The following is a 25,523-nucleotide window of genomic DNA, read 5'->3' on the forward strand; positions in this document are numbered from 1 at the left end:
CCTGACAGCCAGATCCCTTCATCTAAGCCCACTGCCCCCTCGCTGGGACCCTTGGGCGCTGCGGCCTCGTGGCGCGTCTGCCACCTTATCTGTTTGGCAGCTCGTCTGTGATCCTGGGACAGTGGTATTTGGTAGAAACTGAATATGGCCTTCAAGCCTGAGAAGCCTCACTACCGCACGGAGTGTGGCTGCAGGAACACAGCGGGCTTCTGACGACGTAGCTTTTGGGGGGAAGAAAAGAAAAAGAAAGGCTCTTCAGCCACAGAAGGTGCTGAATCGTGCCTGGGACGTGGGAAGGCTTGCTTCAGGCAGAGTCAGCAAATGCTTGGTCGCACAAGGTTGGTGAGCCACGGTGAGGGTCTGACTTGTGTCTCAAAGAATAATTACGCTTCTCCCCGAGGGACCACCTGCGATGTCCGTGCCGGCAGCTCCGAGAAGGTGGTGGGCGTGCTTTGTCAGAAAGAAGCGGGTGGCTGCCAGGCATCCTTGCTGAAGACACAGCTCTGCTCTTCCTCCCAGATCGTTCGGTCCTTTTCAGTTTGTTTTCTGGATTAGAAGGTTCAAGCCTGGGACCAGGTGAGCCAAGGCAAATTGATTTTGCTCCTGGCGGGGGACTCAGGAGCACCGTTTTAGCTGGCAGGCGTGGCACCGCGGGCTTGCTTGGGAGGAAGCCCTGCATTGGGTGGCACCTTTATGAATAAGTCACAGGCTGGTTGGATCAGAGGCCTCTGCATGTCCTCACAGCTCTGCTTCTCCCCTGCGCTCCCGTCCGGGGAAGCTCCAGGGACGGGCTCTTGCCTTGAGCTGTTGGGACCGCGCTGGCCGTGAGATAAGGTGCCCCCTGCTCCTTGTAAAGGGGCAAAGCAAAGCCTCCAGGAGGGGCCGGCACAGCTTGGGATGTGTGCACACATCGCCAGGTGGTTTGGGAACCAGTAAGTTTTCTCCTCGGATCTGTTTCCTTTCATTTGATAAGAATGTTCAAACCTCAGTAAACTGGTGCAGACTATTTTTTGGAAGGAGAGATCCTTTTTCTATAACACTTAGCAATGCAGTAACTCTTGGTTTTATCTGATTCTCGGGGCGTGAGTTGCTCTGCGCAGCTCCATCGTGGAGTCCTGGCCGCCGGCTAAGTGATCCACACCCACGGGCTCTTTCTTAACTTACTGGGGGTTGGGTAACCGCTGTGGGATTCAGCTCTCAAATGCTGCTCTTTGAATATGTACTTGATGTGCACTGAGATAGCCATGTTCCCATGTACACGGGCCCGCGTGTCAAGTTTGCTGAGTGTTATGGATAGCTTTTGCTATTGTGTCTTTGAGAACCCCATCAAGAAAGCTAATCGTTTCATTTTGGGTTACTGAAAGCTTCTCCCAGCCCCAGGTCACGACGGCGAAAGTCTCTTGTGAGTAGGGGTTCTTGGTTGGTTTTGAATGCGTTTGCTGCACAAATGAGCTTTCATGGGGCACCTAGAGGAGTCAGCTTCTCCTCTGCCCTTGTTAGAGGCAGGAGGCTTGTTTTTTTGTCCCAAAGAGTAAACCTGCTAATAACAGTAAAAGCCGTTTTAACAGCTATAGTCACTGAGTGCCCTGCAAGAAACTTCCTGAGTCATCTTGTCTAATCCTCACGTGAACCCCATAATAAACACTGAAATCATTCTCCGTTTGGCTCCTGGGGAAACTGAGGCCGACAAGTGGCAGTACTTGCCCAGACAGAGTCGTCTGCTGTAGGACACACAGCTGGCAATATCTTCGCCAGATCCGCCTACAGCAGAGTGTATCACGGGGCTGGCAGGTGCTTTGCAGCTATGAAAGGGTGTTCTGGGGCAGAATTCCAAAGGACGGTGTCTGTCCGTTGCCCTGAAAAGCAGTGTTTTTATGGGAAGCCCATTTCCCCCTGGTTTACTGGGACTCTGGTGCTCCTCTCCTGATGCAGTGTTTCTCCTTCAGGCTGCCGCTTGAAGATGGCCTCTTCATTTGAGAATTCCGTGGGTACATGTATCTGGATCTTTCGTTTACTGTTTCCCTTGTCCTAAGTTTTGTTTTTAAAGGCAAACATGGTAGGGAAAGCATCAGAGGAACTGGCCTCATTCCTCCTTTATTAGAAAGGATTCTTGTCTAGGAAGGAATAGTACCCTGATGACGCGAGGTACTTACTGAACCCTGAGAGAAGGCATCACCGGGGTTCGAACCTGGGGCCCCCGTGACTCACGGTGGTCTGCAGAAATCGCGTGCACATACGTGAAGGGGTCTTGTTGCATCGTGCCCTCACCAGATCCTGATCCTAAAGGCTCGGAGAGCCCTGAGGATTGACCTGGAACCTTCCCGCCGTCAGCCAGTCTGCCCATCTCTCCGGGACTCTGCCTCATCCTCTGTTCCGTGAGGATGTCGGACACAGCCTGTGATTCGTGTGTCCTCAGCACTGAAGGACGTCCTCGGGGGCTCCATTAGACAAGGCTGGTCCGGACCCCACATCACAGCAGACTGTGCCAGGAACCTTTCCCAGCGGGGGCCTCCCGACCCACCCCCTCAACTCAGTGGCCCCTGCGGGATGCCCACCCTCTAGCACATGGCACAGAGCCTGGCGGTTCAGCATTGGCTGCTGGATACCCTGGGGTTTTTTGTTTTCAGGAAATAACTAGGGAGAGGGCCAGGGGCGCGTAGTGGCTCAGGAGGACCCGTGGCAGTGTGAACCCGAGAGAGTCCCTTACCTGTCGGATCCTCAGTCTTCCCGTCTGTACAGTGGGGAGAGTAACCCTGCACGTGCCCTTGTTGTGAGGACTGAACGTATGTATGCCAAGTGCTTGGGACTTGGCTGGCTTGTACGTCCAGAAACTGAGAGCTAAAAACCCCGGTTACTGCTGGGCTCAGAGGCGTGGGAGCTGTTACTGGAGGTTGGGGAGGGCCCGCTACCCCCTCGCACCCATCCTGCCCGCCCTCCGCAGTGCCGTGCCGTCCCCGGGTGTTGGCCTGGGTTTTGGGACGTCCACCTTCTCTTAGATGCTCGCACAACAGGGCAGTGACACGCAGCTGAATCACAGCAGAGGGGAGCTGACTCACTTGTACAGCAAGTAGTCTCTGAGTTACCTTCTCTGCTGGGACCAAGAGAGTCGTGGGGTTAGAGTCTAGAGTCGTGGCTGGTCCGTGGTCTGGTCCAAGTCCTGTGAGTGCCGACTGGGAGAAGCGCTGTGAGAGACACTGGCCGGATGCTCTGCTGGAGAACATTCTACGGGGTCGCAGTAGGGATGGGGGAGAGAACGTTCTGAGGAGCGCGCCTTCCAGGGTGAGGAGAGGCGACAGCAGGGAACGGTGTGTGAAGCCCTCGACGAGGGAGAGCTTGCTGATTCAAGGCAGCAAAGGAGGAGGCGTGGGGGGACCGAGGAGACGGGGACAGGCAAGGCGGGTGTGCTTGCGCCCCAGCGCTGGGGGGACGTAAGCGAGGACGTGGTGGCTACTGCGATCTGTGATTTAAATGATGGCTTGAGTGTAGAATCTAGCAGAGGGAGAAGGGGTGAGGGGTGGGAAGGGGCCCACGGGAATCACGTGGAGGGGGATTTTGTCCAATTGGGATTCTATCCCAGACCACCCCAAACTTTCTGGAACTGCTCTCTTTGTGTCCCAGCCAGAAGGCGGGTCTTGGTAGCAGTGGTGTCTCTGTCCCTTGCCCCTGGCCGGGGTGGCGGGGGGGGCAAACACGCCCTTGCTCTGTGCCCTGTTGCTTCAGGTATTGACGACCGTTGTGAAGACCACTCTTTCGTGCCCTTGTTGCCTCCACGGTATGTTTTCTCCTCATTTCTAACAACCCTATTAGCCTTTATTGGGCGTCATCTTTGGGGTCTGATGTCTGGGTTCCACTTTCTCCTGGACTCTCCTGACCCATGAAAGGATAAACAGAAGGATGTTGTCGGTAGCAGCGGAAGGCCCTTCTTCTTGCTGATGCCCAGAGCTCACCTGGGCTCCGCCAACGCAGGTACTTGGTGTGTTTAAACTTTCACTGAATTTCCTGAGAAAACTGTAGAATATACCTTGCAGAAGGGAAACTCCACCTACTGGGTGAATACGTTTACAAAAGAGAAGCAGTCCATCGCTTCCCTCATGGTGACCCCCTTCAAGGCTCTTTCCCGGGTGTGACCCGGGTCCCTCCCCTAAATCCAGTTCCTGAGTGGGTGAGGCTGACAGGGGTCACGCAGAGGAAGGAGCAGCGCCAGGGACACCCCCAGGACAGCGACAGGCACTGCGGGACATGGGATGCTGAGGAGACAGGCTTGGAACCAGGCTTCTTGCCCTGTAGCCCTCGCTCTGAATCACGGCTCTCACTCCCATTCTGTGGCTGAAATCCAGCTGAAACCGCCAATATTCCATTTAAATGTGAAAAGTTAAACCTTTGTATTTCGGCTTCTTATCATGCACATCAATCTTCTGGCTTTAAGAGGATGACCATCCTTTTCATAGACACCATCTTCATGATTCCTTTCATTTATTTAAAATTTTCCTTGGCGTACAGTTGATTCACAATACTGTGTTACTTTCTGCTGTACAGCAAAGTGAATCAGTTACATATATCCAGTCTTTTTTCAGATTCTTTTCCCATATAGGCCATTACGGAGTATTGAGTAGAGTTCCCTGTGCTGTACAGCAGGTCCTTGCTGTTTATCTACTTTATATATAGTGGTGTGTATATGTCAATCCCAGTCTCCCAATTTATCCCTCCCCCCTCCTGCACCCTGGTAACCATAAGTTTGTTTTCTACATCTGTAACTCTGTTTCTATTTTGTAGATAAGTTCATTTGTAGCCTTTTTTTAGATTCCACGTATAAGTGATATCACATGGTATTTGCCTTTGTCTGACTCATTGCTTTTATTTTTAATGCAAATAACTTAAACAGATGCCATTAATCTGCTGGCTACATTTCATAATGCATCCAAACATGAAACTAAAAAGCAGTTACATGAAATGGTCCTCATTGCCTGTTGAACAGTGCACACAGCTAATTAAAGGCCAGGGTCTTCATGTCGTTCTCAGACAACAAAGAAAAAGCTAGTTTGTACTGAGGCGATGCAGGGCTTGGTCCCTTACCCCTCATGGTACAGGGGACAGAAGTCCTTCATTCTCTGTTGCTGGCATGTCCCCAGCCCCACCCGGCCCTGGTGGGGAGCAGTGTGGCAGTGAGTAGAATGCAGATGACCTCATGTAGGCTACTACTAATTTTAAAAAAATTGAAATGATTGCACGTGTCAAAAAAAAATATTCTGCACTTTGGGTTGCCAATGAATCCCTTTGTAGATCTTCAGGGATTGGTATACTTTAGTTTTTTTAAAAAAGTGTTATAGAGACAAATTTTCTTGCACAAAAGTTTTATTTAAAAATTCAATAATTATCTCAAAAGTCTGTGAAGTGTCTGTTTAAGAAGAAATAAACAGGCATCCTCAAGCACATTCTGCCCTCATCTCGTTTCTGTGCAGCCGTTGTGTGCCTTCCGGCTAGAAATGAACTGAGCACAGTACTAAGTCCGTTGCAGATTTCTTCATCAGTCAGATACCCTCTTTGGGGCTTGAGAGCCTGTACGGACACGTGACCTGTTGGGGGCACCTGCCCCTCACCGGGTCCTGGGCCAGTCATCTTACGTATGTTACCTAGTTCAAGCCTCACAACAGCGAGACCACAACATCTGCGGCTAGTCCCGGCCTCCTGGGCAGATCCCGGAGTGTTTGCTAGGCCCGTCCCTTGTGAGTGTTCAGTGCCTTCATTGGAAAAGCCTTGGCGTATGCGTTCACACTTCCTAGGCTGCTGTGTCCACGAGCGGGCAGCTCTGAAACCAGCACTGTCAGTGTCACGAGGTCAGGTTTCTTCTGCCAGAAAGCAGGGCAGAAGCACTGACTCGGTTCCCTTTCGTGCTGAGCATGTGCTGAGTCCTTGCTGCGCGGGTAGCTGCAGGTGTAGACCCTGAGGTCCTCGTGAGCATAGATGCACATGCTGCCCCCGCCCACACCTGCCTGCATGTCCTCACCTTCACCCCCCGCCAGCCCGGCTCACAGACATATGGGCTTAAAGGGAAATAAAGTGTCCATCCTCAGACCCCACCGGAGACCGCTGGAGCCGGGACGGCCTTCCCTTTAGGGTGGGATGTAGGGGAGTGTGTGTCCCCTGGGGCTGTCTGCACACCTCACCCTTTAGGTGCGTTTCCACCAGGGAGGCCAGCACCCTAGTCTTCATCTCGGCCATCTCGGGTGCTGACGCCAGGCACACGGGATCCTCGCCCAGGTGGAGCCGTTCTCAGAACGTCTCCGACCTTCCCGCAGTCCTGCTTCCGTAGATCTTTCTGCCCCTGATTCTGTCTGACCCCTGCCCCTCTCTTGTTTCTCATGAGGGTGGGATTTCTCCTTTGGGTCTGATGGTCAGCTGCCTTAAATTTGCACTTGTTTGTGAACTTGCCTTCCAGAGCTGTGTGTGTACATGTGTGCACGTGTGGGTGCGTGTGCACGTGTGAATCATGTGCCTTGCGAGAAGAGCCTGTTTTGTTCTTCAGCGTTCATAGGAGATGCCCGACGTCTCCCCCTCCGCACGCCCAGGGTCCCTCCCTAACCCAGTCTGTGCGCATCCCCCTGCCTCACCACATGCCAGCCTTCCTGGAATGTGCCCACATCCCAGGCCCCTCCCCACCTTGGTGCCGTCAGGATGACCGTCCTTGCTGGGGACAGCCTCAGGCCCACGCTTGTCCTTACCACCTCCGTCTGATTGCTCATGTCACCACTCACACATCATCTCCTGCAACTTTGTGAACTCAGCCTAAATCAAGAGCCCTTACCAGTCCCTGCGGAGCACTCTTGCCTTCCGTGCCCTCGTGGCTGTACCATCCTTCTTCCTGTGTCACGTGAGCTGATGCCCAGCCTTGGGGACCGTGATCCCGTGGAGGGTGACTTACAGCTGTGGTCATCGATCTTAGGATGGGATGTGATGAGACCACCACATATTTGTTTAGTGGAAGACTGTCTTCCCAGACACGCGTGGCACTGCTCGTAGGAGAAGTTAAGTCTTTAGGTGTGAAGGATAATGTTTGTGATAGTATGATTAAAAGCCTGTCATTCCTGCCCGCCTTTCTCTGATGCTTCCTCCAAACCAGTGATTCCCAGATCACTGAATTCTTTGCGGCACCCACGACTCCCAAGGAGGTGACTCAATTCAGAGTCAGATTCGGGAGGCCGGCCGGCCGGGGCCATTTGCCCAGAACCCCAGGCCTCCTGCACTGACTCTCAGCGGAAGTGCCTGGCAGCCTCGGGGCTGCTCCCTCCCTGGGGATGAGCAGAGACCTCGCGTCCAAGAGCTGGAGGAGAATCCAGGTGACCCTGGAAGTGACCTGACCCTGAGAACCAGGGCAGCTCGTGTCCAATTTTCTGACTCTTCGGAGAGGAAGCAAACTTCTGCTTGGGAAGACTCTTAAAAGAGAACGGTGACCCCTTCTGCCTGCAGCGCCAACAGACCCACCAAGCCAGAGCTTGCTTCACCGGCGGATCAGAACCACGAGTAGCCTGGTCTGGTTTTTCTTTGAAATTTGGGCGGGCTTCAAATTTCTTTGCACTTTGAAATTCCCTTCCAGGAGACGCTGTTCACCCCGCTTCCTGCCCGGGCTGCCAGCATGGTAAATGGGCGGGGATCCTGCAGGCTGCTCGTTCGGCGGAACGGGCACCAGCCTCGGCATCTGTGGAGAGTCACACTAGAGAGCAGAGCGCCCTTGGGACTGTGCTCAGGGAAGTAGAGAGCTGTGTGGACGTTCTCTTCTCAGGCTGCAGCCCTGCCTGCCCGGGCCCCTCCAGCTTGGCTGGGTGCCAGCCACGGCCTGGAGGTCGGTTTTCATTCAGCCGCCTGGACCCGGCCCTGGGATTTGCGCTCACTGAGCCCAGACAGTGTCAGACGCACAGCCCACACCGTCTTGGATCGGCTGCCTTTCGTTGGGGCAGCGTCTCCGCCTCCTGATTCACACCGAAGGGCTCTGGGCGGAAAAAGCCGTCTGGCAGTGCCCCCGCTGATGTGGTAACTAGCAGACATGGCCCTGACATTTGGGTCAGAACTATGTGATGGTTTTAAGATAAAACCGTGTGGAGCTCTGACTGATGCTGTTTGAAATGCCAGAAATGTTTTTACGTGATGGTGTTAAGATGGATTACCTTTGAGATGCCAGGAATGTTTTTATTTTTATTGTTTTCATCTGCTAAGTCCTTCCTGCCCGGGCACTCCCAGCTGCTTTCCTGGAGGGAGCAGAGGGCAGGTGAGTGGCTTGCTCAGCAGCTCATGCCCTGAAGAGCCTCCCGGGGTGTGCCCAGGAGGGGCCAGGCCCTGGGTCCCTGCCCGGTGGGTCCTCAGACTGGGGCACAAACCTGGCCCTTTGACGGCCACACGCTCCCAGACTCAGGTGACCCCAAACGCCCGACACCCGCACAGACCTTCCAAGGTCAGCACCTCGGCTTCCCTGGACCGAGTGAAGGTGGTCCGAAGTGGTCCCTCCGGGCAGAGGAGGTCAGTGGTGCTGCGACCACGTCGTGTGGAGATGCTGCTCATAAGCGGAGGGGCCTGGGGGGTCCGTGCACCTGGGCAGCTTCTGCTCTTGAACTGGCCCACGGTTACACCCTGGAACACACAGCCTGAGGTGTTGTGATGCTCCTGGGGTGCAGGAGGATGGGGGGGGCAGCAGAGATGCCTCGCTGCCCTCGGACCCTGCTCCCTTCAGGGCTCCCTCCCCCGGGCGGATGCAGCCTCACCCCTTCCTTCCCTTTCCTCTAAGGGGCCCATGAGCCTCCACCCCCGTCAGGTCCTGCATCTTCCGCCTTGCCCCCCAGCCAGAGAAGCTTCTCATGGGTGGTGGGACAGAGGCTGAGGGGCCCCCAAGAAAGAGCGAGCCCTGGCAGTAAGACTCACAGTACCAGCTGATCCCGTTACCAGGATGAAACGATTTCATTAGGATGAAGTCTAATTTTATTAGGATGAAAACTTAATTTTATTAGGAGGCAATGATTAAATTGTGATAAAAATCACATGACGTAAAATGTACCATTTTTGACCCGTGTTGAAGCATACAGTTCGGTGATGTTAAGCACATTCACCTTGTTGTGCAGCCGTCTCCAGAACTTTTTCCATCTGGAACCATTCAGCAAACGGAACTCTGTTAAACAAAAGCTCTGTTAAACCCATCAAACAAAACTACCCGTCTCCCCCTCCCCCAGCCTCTGGTAACCACCCTTCTATTTCCTGCCCCCGTGTGAACTTGGCTGCCCTCCGAAACTCCTATAAGTGGAATCAGGCAATAGGGATCCTTCTGTGACTGGCTTGTTCAGTTGGCTTTATGTCCTCAAGGTTCATCCGTCTTATGGCAGGTGTCAGAATTTGCTTCCTTTCTAAGGCTGAATCATATTCCACAGTGTGTATCATCTGTTGATAGACTCTGGTTGTTTCCACCTTTTGGCTATTGTGAATGATGCTGCTCTGAACATGGGTATACATGAGTCTTTACTTTTAATTCTTTGGGGTATATACCCAGGAGTGGAATTGCTGGGTCGCATGGTAGTTCTATTTTTAATTTTTTGAGGCCCCTCCATACTGTTTTCCGTAGTGGCTGCACCAATTCACATTCCCACCAGCAGTGTGCAAGGGTGCTAATCTCTCCATGTCTTAGCCATTATTTGTTATTTTCTGATTTTTTTGATCGTGGCCACCCCAGTCCTGACTGCAGCTTAATTTAATGTAATATGATGGTGGTAGTTTGGGTTTATATTTTTCTGTGACTTAGTCTATTAGAACTGGAAGCCCCCAGTTTCACCGACCTGGAGACTGAGGTCCAGGAAGGAAACTCCCCTGAGACAACACAGGTGAACACACAGGACCACCTAAGAGATGCTCTTCTCTGCTGTGGCCAGGTGTGGCCTCAGAGCCAGGTCAGCCCCTGTCCAGGTGTGAGGGCCAGTCACAGTGGACTGAGGGGAAACGGAGGATGGGGATTGGCCTTCCCACCTGAGACCAGGAGGCGCCCATGTTCAGGCCACAACTGAGTTCTCAGTGCCCCTGTCCCTCCTGGCAGCCCCATCCTAAATCTGCAGACCCGTCACCCTGCAGATTGCACGTACTAACACCGCTTCCAGGGCTTTTCAGTGGCTGGGACCACAGGGGTGCCTGGTCTGAGAGCGAGGACCCCAGAGTGTCCTGAGAGAGGTCTTCAGTTGCTCCTTTCCCTCTGCCCGTACTCACTCCACTTAACACTGGGAGTGTCACTGTCATCTCGAACTCCATCCATGGGAAGCCGATTGCTGGCCGACCCCCAGGATGCATCCTCTGTGGGGCTTTGTGGAGCCTCCTGCGGGAGTCTGGGTGACGTGCAGTGGCCTCCCCACGACCCCAGCCCATCTTCTCCCTCATGGCGTCTGTGTCCGGGCATCCTCTCTCCACCCCACCTGTCCTCCACTTCAGCCCTCGCGCTGTGGACCTGGGGCTGTACCTGCTGCCTCTCCAGGCTTGCTTCTCCAACTGTTTCCCCGGATGCTGCCTCCCTCACCTAACTCCTGACTTCCCCTCCCAAGGCCTCAGGGACCCCGCTGGCTACAGGGTCAGCCAGGTCCTCAGCGGCGTCCCACCTGGGAACTTCCTCCCGCAGTAGCTGGGCCCCTCCTCCAGACAAAACAGACACAAAACCATCCTCTGGTCCCGACCTCTTTCTTGGGGACCTTGAAAGAAGTAATTTAGGCACTCCCCAAGTATCTGTGGGATACCTGTTTATTTAGAACCCACATGTGCACAGTTCCCCCAACTGTAAAATGAGAGCTGGAGATCTTATCCTTTAGACTATGAGGGTCAGATGAGACAAAGTATTTATTTATTTATTTATTTATTTATTGCTGTTGAAGTATAGTTGATATACAATATCATGTTAGTTTCGGGTGTACAGTATAGTGATTCAGTTTCATATATATATATACACACACACAAACACATATATATATATTCTTTTTCAGATTCTTTTCCCTTATAGATAGGTTATTACAAAATATTAAGTTTAGTTCTCTGTGCTATACAGTAGGTCCTTGTCGGTTATCTATTTTATATATAGCAGTGTGTGTATGTTAATCCCAAACTCCTAGTTTATCCCTCTCACCCTTTCTTCATTGGTAACCATAAGTTTGTTTTCTGTGTCTGAGAGTCTCTTTCTGTTTTGGAAATAAGTTCATTTGTATCTTTTTTCTTTTTTCTGATTCCACATGTAAGTGATATGATGTTTGTCTTTCTGTGTCTGACTTACTTCACTTAGCATGATCATCTTTAGATCCATCCATGTAGCTGCAAATGGCATGATTTCATTCTTTTTTATGGTTGAGTAAGAGATAAAGCATATTTGGAAAACCCACAGCACTCTGGTACACTGTCTGGCAGTATAGTCAGCCCATCAGTGCTGTTTGACATCTCGTTCTATGATGTGCATTACAGTATTTTTTCCTCCCCCACCATACACGTTTTTTGCTCCCTCATCTCCAAAGTCTGCACATCCTTAGGGTTGCTCACAGCCTCCTCTGTAGGTGGACACCCCACCACTGCGGTCCATGCAGAGTTCTTCAATTTCATTGTTGTCTCAAGATTTTATAAGTCTGCTGAGTTCCTTGTAGGCTGAAACTGATATAATTTCACTGTTGCCAACATCAGTATCAATGAGCATTTTTAAGAACCTACAAATGTGTAGAGCAGTGTGCTAAATATTGAGCGTACAGACAGCCTTAGTACAGCACCTGCTGCCTTCTGGAGATATTAACTAATAGTGGAAGAAATGAGGTTCTTGTTTGCCTCATAAAGAGATTAATCACAGTGCGGGTGGGACCTCTGCGTCCAGGATCTTAGGCTGGCAACAGGCAGCTTTCCCAGCCTGGGGTCTGTACATTCGCGGACACACACGAAGCTTCTGAAGCGGGTCTGATGCTGAAAACTCAGCCTCTATGGACTGGTGCCGAATCAAATCTTAGACACAGAGTTTTGGGTGAAGTAGGAAAGAATAGATCTATTGCTTTGCCAGGCACAGGGGGACACAGCAGGCTGGTACCCCTCAGAACTGTGTGTCCCAACCCGAGGGGATCTGGTGAGGAGTTTTATAGTGACGGTTCAAGGGCGGGGGTTGCTGATCAAGATCAGGGTGTGTGCGGGGCCTGCATTCCTTAAACTGGCCTCAGGCCGGCTCTTCCTAATGGGCTTCTCTGGTTACTTTAATCTGGTCTCAGGTGGTCTCTTGATGACATCTTCTCTGGAATGAAGAATGCTAATATCTTCCATTTTGGGGGGGTTTTAGTTCTATAAAGAGCTTAAAGATATTGTTCTGTGTATCCCTTGAGGGGGACCCAGGACCCTGCCCCAAGGCTACACTGTTGTTTCTTGACTGTTGTCCCTTGCCTCTGCATCCCCTCCCTTCCCTGATTAGCAACTGTTTGAACCTGCCCTTTGGAACTCAGGGAAGGGCATGGAGGCTGGAGTCTGTCCCCTAAAAACAAGGCTTCCGTGCCCAGGAGCCCCACAGGGTCCTGCTTGGTTTCAGGTCCACAAATCCATCTGCACCCCAGGCAGTCACTTTTGGTGTGAAATTTTCCACGTGCACTTCTGAAAATCTGCAAATGTTATTCTGTGAAATAAAAACAGATTCGTGAAGTTATGAACATATATATTAACTGTATATTTTTCTATCAGTTGCTTTTATCAAATGATACAAAATCACAGCTAAAACCCTATGCCATTTCCGTGTTAAGACAGGAGCCTCTGTTTTAAAGAGATTTATCGTTTAGCTGGTGTATCGTTAACATAAACCGGCTCTCAGAGACTCAGATTTGATTGGTTCGTGGTGGCAGGTAAGCACTTTTTAAGCTTCCCAGGTGCTTCTGCATGCAGGTAGAGACCCCTGAGCTCAGCCGTGTGTGTCTGGAGGCCAGAAGCACCTGGAGCTTTCTCAGGAGACATGGTTTCGAGCTGTGTCTTCAAGGGATCAAAACCTCCAAGGCAGATGGTGAGGCAAAGGCAAGGGGGGACTTTCGTGCTTCCAGGATCAGGGACCAGTGTCCTGTTACCAGCCAAGTGGGGGAGATCCAAGAGGGGTCGGGGCTGAGGGTCCGTGGAGAGCCCTGATTTTCAGGCACCGCTGTGGTTCGGATGCTGTGACGGCTGCACGGGGGCAGGTGTGTGGTGGCCCGGGGTCTACGGGTCCAGATGGCCACACACAGCTGGGTTTTGCTGCGAAGGTGTTCAGAGCCCAATCAGAGCTCTGATTTTTAAGTTTTTCAAAAGAAGCCAGAAAGTCACTGTGTTCTTGTGAAACATTCTAGTTTTTTCAGTGTTGGCCAACTGACACATGCACACATGTGCACTCACACATGGGCACATGACACAGCACTGGACCCAGAGAAGCCTTCCTGGGCATCCGTGCAGCCCGCAGGGAGCATCGTGGTTTCTGTGTGGCCGCAGGGAGCGTCTTGGTCTCTGTGTGGCCGGGGATGTATGTACAGAGCAAAGCGTGAGAAGATGAAGGGCATCCATGGTGGCGCTCAGTGCGTGTTTGTGGAGTGAGGGGGTCACAGTAGGATTGGGTGGCAGGAGGCTGGGGTGTAGGAAGAGACTGCATTTGTGCAGACGTTAGTGATGAGGGCTTGGGGGTACAGCAGTAGGCATGGGGAGGAGGTGGGGATGGAAACTGTGTCCCAAAGCTGACTCTGGGTGGTGGGGACAGCATTTATTTGGAAAAATCTGGGGCAGTAGACATTTCTTCTGCCTCTTTTGCCCCCATCGCAGTGCTGGCTGAATGAACAAATGCTTCCTTTTCTATTCAGCGTGTTCTGAAGGAGTTCAAGCCTTCACTCCAGGTTTTTTTCTTTTTTTATTGGGATATAGTTGATTTACAATCTTGTGTTAGTTTCAGGTGTACAGCAAAGTGGTTCAGTTATACATATACATATATCTATTCTTTTTCAGATTCTTTTGTCATTTAGGTTATTGCAGAGTATTGAGTATAGTTCCCTGTGCTATAGAGTAAATCCTTGTTGTTTATCTATTTATATATATTAGTGTGTATATGTTAATCCCAACCTCCTAATTTACCCCTCCCCTCACCTTTCCCCTTTGGTAACCACAAGACTGTTCTCTGTCTGTCAGTCTGTTTCTGTTTCATAGATAAGTTCATTTGCATCATATTTTAGATTCCACATAGAAGTGATATCATATGATATTTGTCTTTGTCTGACTTACTTCACTTAGTATGATAATTTCTAGGTTCATCCATGTTGCTGCAAATGGCATTATTTCATTCTTTTTTATGGCTGAGTAATATTCCATTGTAAAGCCAGCTTTATTAGTACCCAGAAATAAAATGTAGTTTACTTGGAAAGTATATTTATTTCCTAAAAATGATTTTTTCCTGAAAGTGCTTCTGGGAGGTAATGCTAATGGCAGGTGGACTGCTCAGAGACTGGGCTTCTAGCCGAGACCTATGGTTGATTAATGAAGGAACACATAACCAGTCTCTCTGCCTTGACTTTTCTATCAGTATAATGGGCCGATATCTGGTCTTCCTAATAGAGGTTGAAGGATGCACTGGTTAAAACTTCAGGCTCTGGAAACAAATTGTCTGTAATCTGAGAAAGGTGTGCCCAGACTCCTTATCTATAAAACGGGAATGGCAGTACCTCCTCACAGTGTTATTGTGAGGAATAAATGAATTAATACTACACAGTCCTTAGACCAGTGCAATATATGTTTCCTACTTCATCTTTATTTCTATAAGTTTAAAGGAAAAAATATATAATGAATAAGAATAAAGCATAAAAATTATAAAAAATATGATGTAGGTATAAGGTTTTTAATAAGAAAAAAGAGAATTAATTTATGTCTACTTATCAGGGTAGAGGATGAAACCCAGGTGTCATTCCTAAGTCTTGTGTTGGCCAGTGAAGTGAACAGTGATGGTTTGAGGCCTCATCTGAACCCTATTTGCTGTTTTTCCCCACTTTAAATGACCTCTTTCATTTTACAACTAATGCATAGAGAGGTGATATTATAGAAAAAATTAGGAAATGCATAGAAGTGAAAATAGCAAAACAAATGTCATGGTACCCATCACCCAGAGACCATTGTTACTAATTCTTTGCCTTGTCTTTCTAGACTATTTTGTGATCTATTGCTGTAATGCATACTTCTCTTATAAACGGTATTTCTCAAAACAAATAATATTTCAAAGTTTGTTTTCTTAAAATGTCTGTATTGAGCATTTTGGAACATCAACTTATATACATTTAAAATATATTTATTCTTTTACATGTAGCTGTCCAGTTTTTCCAGCACCATTTATTGAAGAGACTGTCTTTTCTCCATTGTATAGTCTTGCCTCCTTTGTTGTAGATTAATTGACCATAGGTGTGTGGGTTTATCTCTGGGCTTTCTATCCTGTTCCATTGGTCTATATTTCTGTTTTTTTGTGCCAGTATCACACTGTTTTTTTTTTTTTTTTTTTTTTTAATTTTATTTATTTACTTTTGGCTGCCTTGGGTCTTCCTTGCTGCACGTGGGCTTTCTCTAGTTGAGGTGAGCGAGGGCTACTCTTCCTTGTGGTGCGCAGGCTTCTCATTGTAGTGGCTTCTCTTGCTGCAGAGCACAGGCTCTAGGCGCCCGGGCTCCAGGCGTCCGGGCTTCGGGAGTTGTGGCTCTCGGGCTCTGGAGCACAGGCTCAGTAGTTGTAGTGCACGGGCTTAGTTGCTCTGCGGCATGTGGGATCTTCCCGGACCAGGGCTCAAACCCGTGTCCCCTGCATTGGCAGGCGGATTCTTAACCACTGCGCCACCAGGGAAGCCCCATACTGTTTTGATTACTGAGCTTTGTAGTATAGTCTGAGGTCAGAGAACCAGATTCCTCCAGCTCTGTTTTTCTTTCTCAAGATTGCTTTGGCTATTTGGGGTCTTTTGTGTCTCCATACAAATTTTAAAATTATTTGTTATAGTTCTGTGAAAAATGCCACTGGTAATTTGATAGGGATTGCATTGAATCTGTAGGTTGCCTTGGGTAGTATAATCATTTTGACAATATTGATTCTTCTTAATAACCTAAATAGAAAAAGAATTTGAAAAAGAATATATATATATATATATATATGTATAACTGAAACACTTTGCTGTATACCTGAAACCAATACAGCATTGTAAATCAACTATAGTCAAATATAAAATAAAAATTGCTTTTAAAAAGTATATTTAACCAGTACTGGTATAACATTGTTTTAGTACCATCATTTATTGAAATTCTCTCTTTCTGACCTGTGGTTAGAATATCTTACATACGTTTGCCATTATAAATTGCATTGTACTGAGTATCTTTGAACCTCCCACAATGCATTCCTGTGGGGTTGTTTCTTTAGGATAAATTCCTAGAAATGGAATGCTGGTGTCTGATGCTTTGGGCCAGAGTGCCCCAGCACATTGCTCTGCAGGAGAAGTTCAACGTTGAGGGCTCACGTGGCCTCTCTGTGGCTCCTCGCTCTGGAAGAGGGCAGGCGGGAGCACAGCGAGGTGGGGAGGGGCAAGGCCCTGGGAGCCAGACACACCTGTTCTGCATCCCTGCTCCGGGCTTCGGGGGAGCTAGGATCTTACTGACACTCAGTGTTCTCAACTGCAAAATATTTTCAATGAAGTGAGCTTCCTAAGCGTATTATTAGCATAGGTCCTGATGCTGAGTAAATGCCATTTCTTGTTATATAATGCCCAGGGCCTCTGTAAAATAAGATTCTTATATATAAATAAGAAACATATAAATAAATGTGTGCATGTATATACATACACATAAACATACACATCATATGCACATGCACATACGTATACATATATGTACTTGTACATAAAACACCGATGTACCTAAATATAAAATAAAACACCTACACAAAGTAAGGTCCGTTGCCTCCCCTGAATAATGTGGAGGAGACAAGAATTTCTAAAAATGTTTGTCAGAGTGGGTGATTTATTGACAGGTGTTTAGAAATCTACAAGGTGAATTGAGAATTCAAAGCACAGTCGGAAATAAGGTGAAAACAGAGGGGGAGCAGGTGTCGTGTTAAAATACCATCACTTGTAGCCCCTGCCACTAAACTGCCACCTCCGTCCACAGCGCCCGTGTCTGTGGGTGTTGGTCTGGTGGATTTTCTGGCTTATTTAGTACCTCCTGATGTAGTCCTGTTGCATCCTCAATACCGTGGACTCATGGGCTCCAGATTCTCAGCTGGTTGTGGATCCAGCGCTTTCAGCTAGAGCAATGCAGACCCCTTAATTAGCTGGGATCTGTAACCCAGTCAATGGTTCAGAAAGGACTGGTCCAAGCAGACTCTGCTGCCCCAGCCCACTCCCAGGAGGGGAACACATTTTAGGCTGTTTCTTTCCAGGAACACTTACTTTCAAAAATGCGTCCTCCATAGACCATAGACTGGCGGTTGCCAAGGGGGAGGGGGTGGGGGAGGGATGGAGTGGGAGTTTGGGATTAGCAGATGCAAGCTTTTATATATAGAATAGATCAACAGCAAGGTCCTACTGCATAGCACAGGGAACGATATTCAATATCTTGTGATAAACCATAATGGAAAGAATATAAAAAAGGAATGTATATATACATATCACTGAATCACTTTGCTGTACAGCAGAAATTAACACAACATTGTAAATCAACTCTACTTCAATTAAAAAAAATGATGCATCCTCTACTTTTCTTAGTTGTCCATTTTCTCTATGTTGAAGAGGGCTAATATATTGATTTTTTTAATTGAAGTAGAGTTGATTTACAATGTTTCAGGTGTACAGCAAAGTGATTCAGTTATACACACACATACACGTATATGTGTGTGTGTGTATATATATATATATATATATTCTTTTTCAGATTCTTTTCCATTTTAGGTTATTACAAGATACTGAATATAGTTCCCAGTGCTATGCAGTAGGTCCTTGTTGTAATATATTGATTTTTAAAAGTTTGTGCAACTCAGAAGGCCTTAAGCACTTATAAGATGGACAATTAGGAGGAAAGGTCCTTAGGACCTGCTGGCCATCGACAAGTGATTTGCTAACTTTGGGTTGGAAGCTGCCACCTCATTCAGTCCTTCTTGTTCTCACCTTTCAAGGAGGAAGATGAAGGCTCGTGCTCCGCCCCCTCCTGGGGGGCCCACCACCCCCAACGTGCACAGAGGACAGAGATCTTCCCGCGATGCGTCCCCCAGTCCCCCGCAGAACCTGCTCAGCAGGAAGGAGACGCTGGACGGCAGGGTGGTGGCCATGACCGTGGTGCTGCCTAGCGGGCTGGAGAAGAAGAGTGTGGTCAACGGGAGGTAAGGGCCTGGGTGCGGCGAGGAGGGCTCTGCCGTCCAGTTTGCAGATCCACCGAGACCTGAGGAGTGGGCTCATCCTCCCTCGTTGGGCTGGACCAGGGCCTTGGGGTGTAAATCTGGGCCTAGAGACAACCTGCAGTGTCGCAGGCGGCCCGGCTGCATGCCAGCTGGGCCACCACGCACACCCTCATCCTTAGGACTGCAGCTCACTCCCGTTAGAGGTGGGCTCAGAAGGAAGGGGGCTCTCAGGCCCATAAGCACCTCCGAGTAGGTGACCACCACCACAGGTGGGGCCGGCATCCTTGGCCCTGAAGTTGCACAGCCCGGGGGCAGCCCCCCGAGTGACCATCCTCGGGTCCACTTACGGACTGACTCTCGGAAGTATGAGTACCGTCAGTTATCAGTCTTCCGAATGGAAACAATGCAGGTTTAGATTAAGGAATAAAATCCGACCCGTGGAGTTGACACTGATGGGAATCAATTTCCAGACCCTCGATTCCCACCCGCACCCTCATTTGGAGCTGATCTGCCTACGAAGGTACCTGTGGCCGAGCTCACATGCTGGTTCTTCTTCCCGTCCCTTCCCAGCCGTAAGAGGCAGGATGGAAGCACTGGTAATACTCCACTAAGAGTTTGAAGGGTGTTATTACCGATAGAATTTCTAACTTGATGTTTGATACTTATCAAAATAGATCGTAATTATACTGTTTGAGCAATTCCGCACTACTGTTAGTAGCTCAATCCATAATAAAAAGTTTTAACAAAATCACAGAAAACAATTCCATTTACATGTTTAGACATTTTATTGTGCAGAATATGATAGAGTGATCAATTATAAAAACATTCAAGCATAAAAATAGTTTTGTATAATTCTGAGGCAGGAGTGAATGGGAGTCGTATTTCCAGGAAGCCAAGGAAGGTAAGAAATGATCTGAAATATTTAAATCTTAAAAAAAGTTTGCTCGAGTCTTTTAAAAATGGATAATGGTGGAAATCACATCACTCTGGGTGTTTTTATTCTCGTGGGTACATTGAAAATAGTGATACAACAGTTTTATGTTAAAATCTTAGTATTCTGATTCTACCTGATATTACATCCTTTGCAACTATTAAATTTTATCAGGAAAATTCCAGGTGACAATTTACTGGCAAAGGGGTACATAAGTTTTAAAAATTATTTTATGGGCTGTGTGTACAAAAAGTTAAGGAATGTTTCTCCAGGCATTGAGATGTACCTAGGATACAACATCTTCAACTCTAAAAGGGGTGCCAAGCAGCTTTCCAGAGTGTTCCCAGCAGGGTGCACCAGGGTGTGCTCCTCTGTGGGGCTTCTCCTTGTGGCCACCACCCCACCAGCAGAAGGCTCTGGACCCCAAAGTTAGGACTTACCTTGATCCCTGTGGCCTAGCGCCCACAGAAGGCAGTAGCTCCTGTGGGCAGGGTTCACGCAAGAGATATTCAGGTTTCTAAAGTGTCTGTATTTCTTGTTTTACAGAGGGGTCTTTGTTCTACATACGCTTTTCCCACTTAACTTTAACTTGAGAAGCAGGCCATATTAGCATAGGTTTACCAACTACTTTAACAGACGAGTGTAATTTTATTAGTGACTGTATTACAGTTGACTCACCATTCTTATATTTTTGGCCCAATTTCTAGTTACATTTATAAATAAACACTTTAGTGAAGTGCGATTAACATATAAAAACTGTCCATATTTCATGTGTACAGCTTGAGTTTGTGGCTAAGTATACACCTGTGAAACCATGGCTTCTTTGTCTAGTTACATACCTTTTAAGAAAATGGACTCATGGGTCGTGTCTTAAATAATACACAGGTCCGATCTTACAAGTGCATGAGGAGAGATAGAATGACCACTTGTAAATTAAAAATATTATTTTGAAAAATGTTTTCAAACTGAACACATTCTTCCAATTTTAATTTTCTTTTTCTTTCAGAGTAGAAGTTATCACTGTGCCATTTTGCAATGCGGCTGTGAGAATAGGTTCAGCTGTAGAGATTAAGTATTAAAATACTTTTCTCTTTTCTAAGAGGTAAATACTCATCCCTTCCCCAAGGGTTTCCTGCAGCAACCTGTGGGCTCCCTTAGCGGCTTGCAACTTGCTGACGCTGCAGCTTCTTGCTTTGGGAATTGGTTTTATGTGTCCTGCTCTTCAATAATACAAGAGTGGGCCCAAGTCACATTCCTGACCCTTGCTGAAACCAGATCTACTAATCGTTTATCAGTGTGGTTTCTCTCTTCCATTTTATCAGAGAACGTGTCCACCTTTCCGCAGGATAAGCAAGTCGTTTATAATTTACAGTCAGCACCTTAACTACCTTTCCAAACATGAAAGATTCTCACAAGGAAAACACATTAGTACTTGGAGTCTGATGATTCCATTCTGCATATGACAGTGATTTTTCTTTCTCTCTTGTTTTAAAGTTTCCTTTGGATTTAGAAATGTAAGTAAAAGTCTCAGTATGTTCTTAGATGAGACATGGGAACGGGTGTTCTGGAACTTTCTTAAGGAAGAAGCTCTGGTGCCCTTTTAGGAAGGGTGCTACCAGCACTGCTCAGGGCCACTGCCAGGAGACCGCTGGTCCCATCACTCTAACTGGGGGACAAGTAAAGAGAAGGGCTTTGAAGAGAAAATGCCCTTTGCCAAAAGGGAGCTTCATAGATGGCGTCAAGCAATCGAGATTTGGGTCCGTGTCATTCTGATGTGGTAAATTAACTCACGTCCAGTTGACATGCGAGCCCGAGGGGCCCAGGACAGGAGAAGGCAAGCATTTCCCTTGCAGGAGAGAGGAAATCTCTCTCAATGTTCAGTCCTGCCTCTGTGGGCGGTCAGACCCCATTTATAATAGCCAAGTCTACAACCGTGCATGGATTTGCAGGTTCCCGGCCTTGTAAAACAACACAGGACTCCCACGGCACAGGTATCGTCCTCCGAATCCCTTCTGGAGAGAGTTCACCTGTTCCGAGATGAAGGGGAGGGGAGGGGTGCGCGAGCCCAACCCTGGTCTGTCCTCCATCCCCTGCCCATCAAGGTGCTGGCCACGCCCCCTACAGAGAAAGCAGGTGTGTGGTTGGCTTGCAGCTTCAGCAAGGCCCCGTGGCCTGAACCCTGCTCCCTGTGAGCTCGTGGCTCCAGGGCCTGAAGGAAGCTGGTTCTTCTCCAGCACCAGTGTGTGAAGGGGGTGAAGCTGGAAAGGGCAGTTTTGATGCTGGGGATGCTGCCAGAAGAGGACCATTCTCCAAATAATAGGCTTGGTTTAACTTGATTTACATTTTCACTTAAAGGATACTGTTTTTTAAAAGACTTTCTTTTTCAGAGCAGTTTTAAGTTCACAGCAAAATTGAGAGGAAAGCAGTGATATTTCCCATATACCCCTGCCCCTATATACACCCAACCTGCCCCGTTATCCACCTCCCCCGCCAGAGTGGTACCTCTGTTCTAATTGATGAACCTACACTGACACGTCATCATCACCCAAAGCCCATGGCTTACGTCAGGGTTCAGTCACGGTGTTTTACATTCTCTGGGTCTGGACAGATGTATCATGGCACGTATCCACCATTCTAGTATCACGCAGAGTATTTTCACTGCCTTAAAAATCCCTTAATTTTCATCAACAGCCTCCAGTTACTAAGTTTCTTTATAAGAATCTTTCCTGTGAGGAAATAGCCTGGTTAAGGGGCAGACCATCGATTATCAACTCCTTGCTTATCCTGTGAAAAGGTGCTGTTACGGTTTTGGATGTGGTGCTAAACCCATCCTCCCGAGAGGCAGTCTCCTTTTGTGGGATCCCGATAGACTAAAAAAAATGAAAATGATCATTTATTCATTGAGCAAAATACATATTGAACACTTAGCTTTCATGAGACACTGGGAGGAGGACATCCCAGCAAATAGAAGGAAATAAATAGCATTTGCAAAAGGACCAGTTTGTGCAAGAAGGCGGAAGTGTACTGCTGCTGGAACCCGGATTGAGAAGGGGAGATGCGCGGCCTGGACACGAGGGCTGGCCGGGTCCCAGCGTGTATCCTGGAAGCCATCCTACGGCTCCACTTGCCGCTGACAAGACTGCACGTGCCTCTGGGGATGCAAGGTTCCACCCCAGCGCTAGGCAAGTCAGGAGAAAGCTGGTGCATCTGAACGTTCATTTAACTCACACACAGTGAACAATAGTTCTACATTAAAGGTAGCATGCAAATGTTACGTGCATTTTAAAAATAAGCACTGACAGGGAACTTTAAAGCCATCCAGGCTGTGTTTCAGGTCCCCCAGGGGGCTGGTTGACTTACCTGCCAAGTGAGAAGCATACAGAAAAACCTGCTCCCGTATGACCTGGATACAGGAGGCTCTAGATTCTCAAGTCAGATGACCTCCAAGATAGAGGTCAAAGATGCTGAGGTTGGAGTTAAGGAAGACACAAGTTTCTGTGGTCAGAACCTAACCAGAAGGCACCGCCTTTTGAGATGGCCCGTCCACACCTGTCCAGACAGCCGCTCACGACATCCCATGCAGCGAGGATACCTGTCAAGCTCCAGCCTCTGAAATCCCTCTCTCCAGGTCAAGGTGTTCCAACTAGCAGTGTGTTTTAAACAGTTTTACAAGTCGAACGCCTTTGGAGAAGGCATGTCCCTCCAATCGGCATAACTCCCTCTCTCCCTGGTCACATACTCAGACCCCCTGCAGGCTGGGGCAGCTGCCTGGCCCCGGTGACATTTCGGTTTTGTGAGGATGTGACCAGCTCTCTGATTTGGTGCCGTCGTCCCGATGACCGGGCTTCTGACGTGTGCCTGAGACGCAGGCCCCCCTGGTCATTTTGCTGCGGCCTGTTCCCCCGTGCCTCGTTGATGGGCTCGGGACCTAAGCGGCCATAGGACTGGATTTTTGCCCGTGACCCTGGCCTCAATCCCAGAGCCCAGCCTCTGGGCAACAGACCCACTCTGGGCAGGCCCTGCTAGCATCCTGCCTTGTCCCGCTTCTGTGTTACCAGGTGAAGCTGCCACACTGGACTTGCTCTGACTCTGTAACACCAGGGTCTGCCCTACCCAGGTCTCGGGCCACCTGCTGGCCTCGATCCCGCACGAGAACCTAGGCCCATTCAACCAGTCTACGATTTGACAGTGCACGCAGATTGTTTTAACGTTATATCTGGAAGTAGCGACCTTAACGTGATTTGTACAGTGGACACTGTGGCACCTTTTAATCCAGTCATTGCTAGGTACTGAATGCTCATTTCATGAGTACCGAGGGTACAGTAGTTTTTCAGCGTGGCCCGAGACCAAGAGCCGCCGCATCACCTGGGAACTTCTGAGAAATGCAAATTTCCTGCCCAGACCGAGTGAATCAGAAACCCCGGGGTGGGACCAGCGATCTGGGCTTGAACACGCTTGAACTTTCGGAACACGTGTTAGACTCTGAGAACCCCTGCTGCCGTGCGTGCCATGGCTCTGCCAGACGTCAGCGTATCCGGGTGAGCTCGGGATCCCCGAGAGTGAGCCCAGGGTCTCGCCGGCACGATGGCAGCAAGAGGGAGTTGTAGGTGAGTGTAAGCATCTCAGTGAGCCCCAACGGCCTGGCCAAGGCAAGCTTTGTGATTTAGATGGAAGCGCCCTCCCTTGGAGAAGGAAGAGGTCCATCCGTCAGCGCTGCCGGACGGAAATGGGACTTGGCCTCTCTGACTCCCATGTGGTCCCCAGACAGCCTGATCCCCACGTGCCCTCTGCATTTGGGGAGCGCAGGATTGGCCTGGGCTGTTCCTCGACCTGTCCAGCGCTCTGCCAGGATTTCAAAAAGAACCACACCTGAAAGAAGACCAGGTTCTTCTTATTGAAGCCACCGACTCACGCAAACCATTTTTTGGAAATCTCCACATATTTGTAAAGTAATATTTTTTAAAGAAAGAGCTAGAAAAATTCTACTCACTTTCTAAATTTAAAAATAAATTTAATAACTTAAAAATAACTTAATAGAGGAGGGAAATCCCTTTTTCTGCTGTAAGAATAGTGTTTTGTTTACATTTAAACCCAAGTTATCTTTCTCTTTAAGTTTGAAGTATCATTATAACGTAATCGATAAATACCCAAAGTGAAGGATAAAATTTGAAATTATTCCCATCTGTTTTCTTTGTGCTCTTGATGTCAAGTACTGCAGAAGTAATACCGAAGTTGCTCAGGATGGGCAGAAATTACCTGTAGATATGTTCACTATTGAATTTTTGAATGTGTAATGCTCAAGGAAGGCTGCAATCTGCATGTTCTTTTAATCACCCTTAAAAATGTGAAACCTTTCGGATAGACCAAATGAGAATTAGAGCTGTATTTTATTTCCTTTGAATCCCCACAGCTGGGCACACAGTAGGACCTAATGTCTAAGTGAATGGGTGAATGAGTGAGCAAAGGAAGCTTAGATACTGTATAAAAGACGTTTTTGCGCCTAAAAAACAAACAAATGCCGAAAAATAAATTTCATCCTTACATTGGGAGCACTTAAGATTCATTCGGGGAACAGAGATTAAAAAGTTGGAACAAGGGCTTCCCTGGTGGCGCAGTGGTTGAGAGTCCACCTGCCGATGCAGGGGACACGGGTTCGTGCCCCGCTCCGGGAAGATCCCACATGCCGCGGAGCGGCTGGGCCCGTGAGCCATGGCCGCTGAGCCTGCACGTCAGGAGCCTGTGCTCCGCAACGGGAGAGGCCACAGCAGTGAGAGGCCCGCGTACTGCAGGAAAAAAAAAAAAAAAAAGTTGGAACAAAAAGGATATTTGAGGAGCAATGGAGAGAAACCCCAAAGATCAGTGTCATTGCCCACCCACCACCCCTGTTACTGTGGTTTGGGGTAACCAGTCCTCTTTGTTACTACCTTTTACTCTTCCCTTGAACTTGGGATTACAGAGAGGGAGGCAGAGACCCTGATAATGGTGTCTGTCTTTGTCTTAGTTCAGGCGGTCTTAAAAATGCCACAGACGGGGCATCCTGAACACAGACATTGACTCCCCACAATCTGGAGGCTGGAAGCCCAAGGTCAAGGTGACGGCAGGTGATTTCATGCTGAGACCTCTTCCTGGTCCTAGGCGGCCACTGTCCTGCTCTGTGCTCACACGACCTCCTCTTGGTGGGGTTACAGGGAGAGCGAGCTCTCTGTGTCCCTTCTTCTGAGG

The 25,523-nt window shown here is 48.7% G+C and overlaps 1 protein-coding gene across 7 annotated transcripts in view; it reads left to right on the forward strand.

Moving 5' to 3' along the window:
- COBL (cordon-bleu WH2 repeat protein) overlaps positions 1-25,523 on the forward strand; it is a 260,231-nt gene that overhangs the window by 68,987 nt on the left and 165,721 nt on the right. For all 7 annotated transcript variants that reach the window (XM_060157507.1, XM_060157506.1, XM_060157508.1 and 4 more), the window contains exon 2: positions 18,149-18,352. In XM_060157507.1, the coding sequence (XP_060013490.1) occupies positions 18,149-18,352 (204 nt within the window). The remainder of the gene's footprint in view (positions 1-18,148; positions 18,353-25,523) is intronic.

Source organism: Lagenorhynchus albirostris, chromosome 8 (genome assembly GCF_949774975.1).
Source record: "Lagenorhynchus albirostris chromosome 8, mLagAlb1.1, whole genome shotgun sequence".
NCBI lineage: Eukaryota > Metazoa > Chordata > Mammalia > Artiodactyla > Delphinidae > Lagenorhynchus > Lagenorhynchus albirostris.